This window comes from Botrytis sinoallii (genome assembly GCF_014898435.1).
Source record: "Botrytis sinoallii strain Bc 23 chromosome Unknown BSIN_020, whole genome shotgun sequence".
NCBI classification, from domain to species: Eukaryota; Fungi; Ascomycota; class Leotiomycetes; order Helotiales; family Sclerotiniaceae; genus Botrytis; species Botrytis sinoallii.
The window spans coordinates 998602-1010808 of record NW_024066047.1 but is presented as its reverse complement, the minus strand read 5'-3'; the positions used below and the strand labels follow the sequence as shown (position 1 = coordinate 1010808).

General features: G+C 32.3%; 1 protein-coding gene across 1 annotated transcript; it reads right to left on the bottom strand.

Annotated features, from left to right (window-relative positions):
* Window positions 1–9873: 9873 nt before the first annotated feature.
* Window positions 9874–11052, bottom strand: EAF02_009625 (uncharacterized protein; the record flags this gene model as incomplete). The annotated part of the gene is made up of 1 exon (XM_038905673.1): window positions 9874–11052. One exon carries the CDS (start codon window positions 11050–11052, stop codon window positions 10213–10215), a length of 840 nt encoding a protein of 279 aa, XP_038754731.1. The 3' UTR covers window positions 9874–10212.
* Between the last annotated feature and the right edge of the window lie 1155 nt (window positions 11053–12207).

Here is a 12207-nt window from a genome sequence, read left to right as displayed (position 1 = left end):
CAATCTTTCGATTTCCCTATATTTTTCAATCTTTAAATTTCCATTTAACCCTAATCTATTCTTCATAACCCTAATCCTTACCCTTATTGTTTATTGTTCCTTTTATTCCTAATACTTCTAATCTGTATTTTCCTATTTACTATAATATTCTCAATAACTCTTACCCTTACTTTTAGTTCTTATTCTATATATAATTTATATCACTTAATATAAAATTATTCTATATATTTATTTCCTATAATTCTACCTTTATTATAATTAATAAATATATTTCTTTATTTTCAAAATAATATTCCTAATTATCCTTTTTATAACTTCTTTCTCTTTTTTTTCTTTCTCTTTTTTATTACATTAATCTTTTTTTCTTTATTAACTTTATATAAATTCTTTCTTCTAAATATTTAGCAATTCTCCTTAAGAATAATGAAGTATCTATTTGATCAATCATTAGAAATTATTTTCTGGACTCTAACCATTTATTATTATAAATAACTTCACCTTTGTTAAAAGAAATAGAAGTTACCAGTACTAAGCACGTATGGTGATTAGTAATACGATTACCTAAACAGACTAGATTAAACGAACCATAAACAAGCATATTGATCCCTTATATAATACTACAGGAGATCAATATACTTACACATATAACTATATAGTCAATATAGAGACCTCTTCCACCCAATCTTCTAATAACCTTTATATTTGTCTCTATCTTAACTCATATAACTATTACAATTATTATAATTATAATACTCAACCTGATTACTAAAACTTTATTCCTTTTTCTTTTTTCTATAATCTGAACCTTTCTCCCCTTAGATATTGATTGATTGATTGATTGATTAATTGAATTTACATCCACCTTCAGTTCTAAGACTATATAGAACGGCTAGGCCCGATGGGCCCAACAGGTAACTTTTTGATTTACAATATTGGTTATGATCTTATTAGGGAAGTGAAAACAAATACTGGGGAACAGTGCCCGCTCATTATACACATTGCATATAATAAGGAAAGGGAAGTATAACACTCAAGAAATTAGCAAGAGACTCCTCCCTTCTTCTTCTTCTTCTTCAACTACTATTCCTTCCATTTCTGCAATAACTCTTTCTCCCTCTATTATTGCATCTTCTTCTTCTTCTACTACCTCTCTTTCTCCTGTTTCGTTTTGTATCAGAGCTCTAGCCAGATGCTATGCCCTTGTAGCTATTTTGGTGATGTTGATGAATTTGATGGCTAACTCGATACCAATTTTGATATGAAGTAGGAATTGTATAGTGATTTTGGATAAAGGTATTTCCTTAAAGATTCTTTTCTTTCAGCTTTATATATAGAGCAGCTAATAAGGAGATGTTGTGATGCCTCGATATTATTACATATACATTTGTTATTGGAAAGTTTGAAGCGATGTAAATAGGATTTGATATATCCATAACCTAATTTGAGTTGAAAGAATGTGCTAGCATTGTTTCGATTGGTTCCGCTTGGTAGCTTGATTTTCGAGCCTATTTTCCAAGGAAATAGCTTCGAGTAAATTGATAGAGATTGGTTTGATCTGAGTTGTATTGATTGAGAGTATCAAGCTATTGATCTGAAGCATATTCCTTAACAATCATACCTAATAGTCCAAAGCTTGTTTCGTTCGAGATGGATTGTATTGTGGTTGCTTCCTTGACTAGCTTATCTGCTAGCTCATTTCCTTCAACTGAGGTATGGCCAGGAACCCAATTTAGCGAGATTTCGGCTCCTTTTGCTTTAATAACCTCTATTGCTTGATTGCTCTTATTTGATAATTTGTTGTATGTGTATATATCAGGGATTTAAGAATCTTTTGAAAATGGAAACAAATACTTTATTGCAGTTATTAATGATACAACAACAAGAACTTGGCTTAGATTTTACAAAAGATAAATCTACAGAGACTATTGTACCTATATTGATGGATCTCATCAATCAGATTGAGAAAGAATTCAATTGCAAGGTTGCTATTATTAGAGCAGACAACGGGAAAGGTGAATTTGAGATATCCTTTCAAATAGAGATTGGAAAGAGAGGATTGATATTCGAACCCTCACCCCCTGGAAAGCACTCTATGAATGGAATAGTTGAAAAGAAGATTCAAAATATTAGTGCTATAGCGAGATTGTTATTAAGTGAATCAGATATTAAGCTTAGTATATAGAAACTTATTGTTAAATATATTGTGTATTTGAAGAACAAATCATCTATCAAAGTATTACCTTTTGAAAAGATAGGAATGCTTTTTATATCGATAATACTATATAAGGCTATATACAGCAGACAGTCTGATTTTAAGAAGCTTAGGATATTTGGTTATAAAGTATAGGCCAGGAACCCTCAGTAACCAGGCCTGATGACTAAGAAATTCGAGTTTAGAGTATTCAAAGGAGAATATATTATAATTGGAATGGATGGAAATAATATCTATTGTCTTTTCAATCTTTATATCAAAACTATTACTAAAATAGCAGATACTGATTTCAATAAATACAGATATCTATTTAAAGAATTCAAAGAAAAAGAGTATTCCAGAATCGCTCGGGATAAAGAGGAAAAGAAAACCTCATTCATATAATAAGCAAAAAGCTACAAAAGAAGGGTACAATTAATAATACAAGAAGATGTATAAGAAAATATATATACCAATAAGTAAAAGGAAGTTCAAATCCAAAATAAGTGAGAGGAAACTTGAATCTATTTTTCGCGAATGTTATAGTAGCAACAACTATAGGGAATTGGATATCCAGCACAAAATGTGCAAGTATTTCTATCTTCAAAACAAAGAGTACAATAGTTATAGAGATTCCAAGAGCTAGGCCTATTCCGATAACTATTCTAATCCGAGATGCTCTGAATGAAAGTTGTAAGAAACAGCTGAGAAAGATTTTAATAATTAGATTATTCAGTATATAGTTATATTGTATATTATTTTCGCATACTCTAAGATCTTTCAGTTAATAACTATAATTCAATATTTGAGGAATCAATAGAGCTTGAAAACACTATACAAGGGGATGCCCAAACATAAATGGAAGTAATCAGAAATGAATTACAGAATCTTAAGAATAATAATATCTTCGAAATCATAAATGAAGCTATACCTGTAGGCCGAAAGCTATTAAATAACAGATACATTCTGAGAAATAAATTAGATTGCTTTAGCAAGTTGGTTAGGAGAAAAGTAAAATTAATAATCAAAGGGTATCTTTAAGAATATAAATAGACTACTAAGAGACTTTCATTAGTATAATAAGATACTCGATATTGTACACTTTACTAGCAAAAAGCTGTAGCAGAAGATTTAGAGATCAATAATATGGATATTGATATTACTTTCTTGAATAATAAGCTAACGGATATAGAAATCCTTATGAAAGTATCAGAATTTTTCGAAGAAATCTTCTTTGAAATCAAACTCAAAAGCAAACCATACCTCAAACTGAAAAAGTCATTTTATAGTCTAAAACAAGTGCCAAGAGTTTGGTGAACTATAGTTCGAAAATTCTTTAAAGAGATTGGACTTGAAGAATCGATAGCAGATCCGAATCTCTTTATAGGAAACGGAGTGTATATCCTACTATATGTAGATAATCTGCTGATAATAGGAAATCACATCAATATAAATTCGATGAAAAAGACAATCGGAAGTCGATGGAAATGCAAAGACTTAAGCGAAACCAATATATTCCTAGGCATTCAAATAGAACAACATTGACGAAATCGATTATTTAAGATATACCAATCGAATTATACAAAAAAGATCTTACAAAGATTTGGGATCGACCTTACTAATACGAAAGATTTGCTCTTATCTTTTGGTATAGTTATACAAAATTGCAAACGAAAATGAATTTCTTTGTTAAAACAATACAATACTATATCTTCAGATTGTTGGTAATACTATTTATCTCTCGAACTACATTCAATCTGATATAGTATATGTTATTGGTCAACTTGCTCATATTATATATACACTAGGGGAAAGTCATCTAGTGCTTATAAAACACTTGCTTCAATATCTTGCTGGCATATACTCAGTGGGTATAGTCTATTCAAATCGATTAAACATACTTGCATACGAATATCGAGCTTATACAGATTCGACTTGGGGATCTGTAGCCGACAGGAAATCTGTTCAAGGAGTAGCTCTTATCAGATATAAAGGAGCTATAATATGGTCTTCAACGAAACAGAAATCGACATCTCTCTGTATAATGGAAGCTGAGATTATAGTAGTCAATAAAGGAGCAAAAGAGATTGCCTAAATGGAAAAGCTAATAAAAGATTTAGAAGAACACTTTGAGAAAGAGCTCTTTATCCTAACTCTATATTATAATAATGCTAATGAAATTAATTGGATATAAGAGAATAAGTTTTACAGCAAAACAAAACATATTGATATTCGATAGCACTACATTCGAAAAGATATGATCGACACCAAAAGGCTATATGTAGTATGGATTCCAGGAGCTGAGCAGACAGCCGATATCCTTACAAAACAGCTTACCTACCCTAGCTTTATAACTTATAGAAAAGGCCTAGGATTGGATCTGGAATGCTAAATATATATATATCAAAGAGAGTTAATAGGTGCTGGCAATACATTCGGTCAAATCAACCTTTTTGGTCGATTTGGTTAATTCGGTTGGAACTGATTAAATTGATCAAATTGATCAAATTCACCAAATTGACCAAATTGACTAATTGATTAATTCAGCAAAACCCGCCGATTTTATTAATTCCAACAATCTTATCAGATTCATCAGCTTTATCAAATTTATTACATCCATCAAGTTTATCAAAAATCGTTCGAATTGATTGAATTGATCAATTCACTATCACAGCAAATTGATCAAATTAACCAAATTGACCAAAATGAGAAGATTATATAGAGTAACAGATAAACTGGAGGTCTGTTTACATACAATAAGATTTAAGTGGTTTACCATACTAAAAAGGTGACCCTACAATCGAAGGGTAACGAATCCGAAGCAATCCGTTGGTATACATATGAAAAGGATTTTACAAAAACAGATTGAATTTGTATTGCTAGATGGATTGGATCCAACCTGATATGGGCAGGGAAAACAGGATTCAGATAAAGAGTACTTTTGTACTACGATACGATATTAAATCATAAAGCTGTCGAACTCCACTAGAGATGTAGATACCATAGGCAATTCTGGAATATTGACATTGTCACAGAAGTTAATAAGGTTTTTTATTCCAATTCTATACTGTAACAACACTAGTGAAATTGATTGAATACAAAAGAATAAGTTCCATAGTAAGGCAAAGCACATCGATATTCGATAGCACTACATTCGAAAAGACATGATTAACATCAAAAGACTACATATCGTATGGATTCCAGGAACTGAACAGACAGCCGATATTCTTACAAAACAGCTCACATACCCTGGCTTTATAACTTATAGAAAAGGTTTAGGATTGAATCTGGAATACTAAACACGAATATATCAAAGAGAGTCAATAATTACATTTGGTTAAATTAGTCATCTTGGTCGATTTGATTGATTTAACTCAAATTGATTAAATTGATCAAATTGACCAAATTGACCAAATTGATAAAAATCACCAAATACATCTATTTCAATAATTTCATCAGGTTTATCAGATTCACTATATTCACCAGATCTGTTGAATTTATCAAAAATTGTTCAAATTGGTCGAATTGATCAATTTATTATGAATTGACCAAATTGACCAAATTGATCAAATTGACCAAATTGACCAAATTGATAAAAATCACCAAATACACCTATTTCAACAATTTCATCAGGTTCATCAGATTCACTATATTCACCAGATCTGTCGAATTTATCAAAAATTATCCAAATTGATCGAATTGGTCAATTTATTATGAATTGACCAAATTGACCAAATTGACCATTTTAAGAAAACCATGTGGGGTAACAGATAAGCTGGAGGTCTGTTCATATGAGATTGGATTTGGGTCGTTTATTATATTAAAAAGGTAACCCTACGATCCGAAGATAACGAATCCGAAGCAACTCATTAGTGTATACACAAAGGGGATTTCACGAAAACAGATCGAATTCGTACTATTATATCTCTTTATAGTGGATTGGATTTCACCTAATATGGGCAAGGAGAATAGGATTCAGATAAAAGAATACTCTTGTACTGCGATACGATATTAGATCGTAGGGTTATCGAACTTCACTGGAGATGTAAACACCACAGGCAATACTGAAGTGTTGGTATTGTTGCAGGAGTTAATAAAGCTCTTTACAAATATGTATATATATAGAGTTTATATGATTTAGATAGTAGATTCCTATTATAGGGGGGATGTTGGAAATCACATGTGTAGTATGTGTGTGGTATGTGTATACCACTATAAAACTCCTTTTTTGAACTTCCTGGATATATAGATCTGATATATATATTTCAATATATCACTTCTTATGTGTAACTTACTGTCTATTTCTGATAAGATTATATACAAGATAATATTTTACAATTTGGATTTCAAATGGATGAATAAATTCTATTATATTTAGGTATTGTATTATAAGATATCAAAGCCTTACCAAATATTTGAAGTTCTTTATAATTAGTTTCGTATCTAGATGGATTATATTTTGAGGTTAGTGTAATGGGAATAGTGCGGCTTCATTCTAGCTATTTGTTTTAGTGGTGGCTTATAATTTAAGCTTGATTAGACTAGATCAGATCACCACTCATCAAACGCTTTAGGCGTAGTGAACCGGCAAACACTGCCAAAATCCAAGGTGCTAGTGAAGAATTGTAAATAAAAAAACTATACAATATTATCAAACTTGTCCAGAAAAGAGATATTCTATATAATTGTCGAAATTCTAACTAAGTTGAATTTTCTCTTAATTTGGTTCAATACTATCTTTCCTATAAAGAATCACGAGATGGATGAGATGAAAAGGCACGGGCCATTAGGCTATCGAGCTATTGTGAAACCACTTTCGCAATAAAAATAACTCTTCACTCTTCTGTGGAAATTCATCACAAAAATTCGCAAGCATTATCGCCAAGATACAGGCCAATCTCTTTCTTATCTGAATTTCATTGCTAAGAAGGAGAAGATACTATTTTGCCATATAATTAAAGTTTTTTGGATTCTTTAAGGTGATAGAATGAAGAAAATAAGAAGAAACTCTATTTTAATCTTAGCGTTCAAGATAAACAAATAAGGTAAGCTAGAGAGATGAGATAATGAAATTTATATGAGAATTGAAGAGTATATAAACCTTTATTATTATTCCCTCAAATTCGATTATCATATTATCAATATATTCGTTTATACTCACTCTATAAACAAATCAAATACATTCATTTATCATTCGTTTTCGAATTCATTCACTTTTTTTAAAGAAAAATTACTTTCTTATTACTATCAAAATAAAGTTCTCAGTTATTACTCTTCTTGTTTGCACAGCTATTATACAATCTGCCACTCTTTCAGAAGTAGTTACAATTTCAGCCAATGCCCCAATTTCCATTGCTTTTAATAGTATTATTCCTGATTCTAGCGAATTCCATTTTAGTGGAAAATTTGATGCCTCCGGAACATTGGTTGCACAGGTGGATGATGAACCCACACAAGCTCTTCAGAAGCGTGTTGGAGCACTGATAAAAGTGATTGGAATGGCTACTATAAAGGGTATTCAGCTTTTGACCGAGATGGCTATTGAGCATGGTGGCGATACTATTAAAAACCTTGGAGAGTGGAATCAAGTAAGTTGCTCTATAAATATAGTATCCTCAAAGAGCTTTTGATATATGAAATAATACTAATAATATTTTCCAGGCCCGTGAGGAATTTTCTCAAGCAATCATTCGCGATATGTGGGCTAGAAACCCAGATTACAGGAAATACCCTGCTGCTATCTGCTATAACAAGGGATATGGTGTTAAGAATCCTACTGGAATTGTCGGAAAAGTCAGTGCTAAACTTTCTTTTGGTTTTCTCCATATTGATTATGATTGTATGTATATGATTGGAAATAATCAATTCTATACTCATACTAAGGGTGGATTTATTAATGTAAGAAATCGTTTCTATCTAATAGAAAATAATATTAATATTTTGCTAGCTTTCCTATATATATAACAAATGCTGTAATTATGATAGAAATACTGGTGATTTGATCTACAACTAGAGAGCTTTAAAGTATCTACTTTTCGATATAGTAATTAGAAAAGGATTAATTAAAAATATATTTCAATATAGGCCTGTTATTAAACATATATACTAGGTGGCCATTTAATCTTTTGTTTTATTTTCATATCTCTATTAGTATTAGGCTTATAGATTGTTCAGTCTTTGTAACCCTAAAAACTTTTGTAGTACTAGCATTTAGTTAATTGAATTGAGATTTTTTCCAGATTCTACGAGTTTATACATACTATCTTCGATTTGCTATTCAAAATAATGTTTCAATAAGTTAATGTGACGATTCGGTCCCTTTCGGGTCCCTTAATCATCTAGCTTCTAGAACCTTAGCCTAGCACGTGACTCATTGGTATATATACTCCGGAGCTCTTACAGTTCTCTTCTTGTTCTTTTCTTCCTTCTTTAGTCTTAGATTCTAAGGTAGAATTGAATCCTTTTATAACAGTTCTTCACAATTGATATACTATGGAAATTTCTTCATTAACTAGCTAGCTCGCTATAACTACAACAAAGATATGAGAATATCTTTATATTTAGCGAGAAGGCACTATAAAGTGAATCACTATAAAGTGAATCACTATAAAGTGAATTGTCAATTTTTGGTAGCAAAGTTTAAATATCATTTATACACTAAAATATATTTTTGATTTAAGTAGTTGACAAACCTATTGGTTTTGTTTTGGTATTAATTATAATTATCTTAAAAAACTTGATTGAATTACAATATTATATATCACTGAGACCTAAGTATATAAATAAGTATGTAGTCTATAATCATACACAAATGAATTTTGTATACACAATAAGTGATACACTCGTTTTAAACCACGCTAATATAAAATCATATTATTTAATTTTCTTCTTCAAGATCTTGAATTATTCCTTTTGGAACTGTATAGCCTATAATAAAGAAGCGAGCTTCAGGGATAGTAATAACAGTATGTTCCCAGCATAGAAGTAAGATAGATCAATTCTTAATACTAAAGAGTAATAAACTACTATATAAAGAGAGGACCTGAAAGCGCTTTTATGAGTCCTATCCAGGTGAGTGGATCAAAAGACAAGCGAGGATGTTTTATTCTACCTGGTGGGGTAAAAGGATGATTAATCAAGCATTAAGGCCCACCAATGGGTGCATGGATTGACGGGACACTTCCCCAACTTTTGAAATTCTTAACAAATTCATTCTTCAATTGTTTGATATTAAAATTCACATTCTAATTGTTTCATTTCTAATAAACAATTATTAAATTCTTAAGATATAGGATTTTATATATTAAGAGATATTCACAAATCAACTTTTGCAGTGTCCCGTCAGTCCGTACACCCACTGGTGGCCGGTTCGTCACACAATTCTAATTAAAGATTCGAATTCCTAACTCGAAGCTACCATAAATGTTGTTTGAATGTTTGAAGGAAAAAAAAGATATTAAATAACTCTATAATAATACTAACTCCATGAAATGATGTTCTACGACAACCCAAATTAGTGGGGACTGATTCCCCCGCCGGAAAAATGGTGGTTCACGGAACCACTAGTTCGGTATAAGAGATAGATTATTTCCATCATACTCTTTCTTTTCGTTAACCCTTTTGTTACCCTTGCTACCCCTCCTTCTATCATTTCTTCTTTCTATCCCTCTCCAACTTATCACTTAAATCTTTCCAACACCAGCATTCTTAAGAACATTAGCCTTAGTAGTTCCAACATCAGCAACAGAAGCAAGAAACATTCCCTTAGCAGCTATCAAAACATCAATGTTTGAACCAGCAAAAGATCCAGATGACACAAGGCTATTAGCTTGACAGTTACAACCAAAGGCCGAAGCACATCCTACAACACCACTGCTTGAAGACCAAAAAGGGTTGCTAAGAATATCGAAAATAACAAATGTATTTGCTTTCTCGAAAATATTGCCCTCAGCAAGTACTTTTGCTCCTTCACCAATTTGAAATACATTTCCTGCAATATCTAACCAATAGTTATTAGCAGCTTAAAGAAAGACATTTAACTTGACTGATGAATGCAAACCTCCAACCTTGGGTCCACGACCACTTGTATTGTGGATATAGTTGCCTTTGAAAGTAACAGAATCTTGGGATCCAGTGAAGTACAATGTCCAGTAATGGTGATTGTTGCACTTAGCAGACCAAAGAGTAAAACCATCGAACTCAGAGTTGGTAATGGAGACACGGTTGGAAGCACCTGGACCCATAGTAATGAATTGACGACCAATTCTGGAGATCTTGACGTGATCGATCCACAAAAGATCTGTGCCATCAACGGAGATAGCATCTCCACCCCAAATATACTTGGGGTTCATCTCAACAAACTCAACGTTCTGGATAATGATATTCTTAGCACCTGCAATGTAGAAACCTCTACCCTTAATCTTTCCAGCAGATCCAACTCCAACAATGGATTTGTTAGAACCGAGCTTGATAGCATTTGGAGGAATACCGGCGACATCATAAATAATAGTTGGCTTGGCAAGAGCTTGATTGGCATTTGCAGCCTGTTCACACCAGCCATTGATATCGACTAAATCCTGACCAGCACCATTGGTGCATGTGTTGGACAGGGGTATGCAACCCTTTTCGGTTTTTGATTTCATACTACCTGTGAAATCCCAGGTTTTGTCAAGAACAATAGTACGGACAACACCATCGGAGAGCCAGTTGACAAGTTCGTTGAGATCTTTTGGAGATACAACAGCAGCAATTCCACCACCAATAGCTGCAGCAACGAAACCTTCAGCTTTGCCAATAACCCCTGCGGCATCAACTGCAATAACAAAGAATAAGAGGATAGCGAGAGCCTTGACTGAAACCATAGTGATTAATATACTTGACTATAAACTATATTGTGAAAACGAATGGATAAATGGATAAATGAATGAGTAAATGAATAAATGAGTAAATGAGAGAATGAGTAAATGAGTGAATAAGTGAATGAGTGAATAAGTGAATAAGTGAATGAGTAAATGAATAGATGAGTAGATAATATTCGAAAACCTCGAGACTTTCCATGTTCTTATATGTTATTGATCTATCTAACTATATTGTCTAGAATCCCATCAAGAATCGGACATTCTGCCCTCCAATATCTCCATTCCGTAAAGCATTATCTCGACACGAGAAAAAAGGATACCCAAAGGCTATGCTCTTGGCGAATAATCACTCTGTTCACTACAAACAATATACTTGGATTCTTAAAGTCTTGATGAATGAATAAGTTGTCCCCAGAATGCTTGGCTATATCACTCATTTCGCTATTCAAAACTCCAATGCATATTCCAGCCCATAAATCTTAGCCTATTAAAGGAGTACTCCAGATTTCTTAGCGATAGAACTGTTTGCATATCTAGTTATAATAAAGTACATTCGAAATCACGTATTCATATCAATTGATCTCCGCAAACATTTAATAATCAAGTAAGATCCTTGAACATATTTGTGATAAACAGATCGTCCTATAATCTTCATCGATTTAACTTTCATTACCTATCAACTCCAGACAAACTGAGCAATATTCTCGAATACACTTACTTAGATAGTAGTTTATACTTTTGAAGGGTTTTGAGTGTACGAGATTTTTTAATTTAATGAGGTTAGCTGACTACAAACACCTATAAAAAGAATGACTGTGCGATGATCAAGGTTTCTCAACTCTAATTCTAATTACTCTTGTACTTAAGGTATTTAAGGTTATTATGCAGAAAAGCTTAATGAGAAGAGCTAACTCTAACCGTACTCGAGTTGCGATCACTAAACATCCCGCTGCCCCGTGCTCATCTTGAGACCCTTATTAGTAAGCTTCAGATTTTAAACTCATTTAATTTCAGGATATCAAGTTAAAAGGAGAGTTCCGTCGCTATGTAATTTGTATACAATGAATAGCATTGTGAATAATATCCATTTACCGTTCTTCGTTCTGTAATAACATTCCGAAAATCAAACAAATACCCGAGATGATTGAATCTAATGAT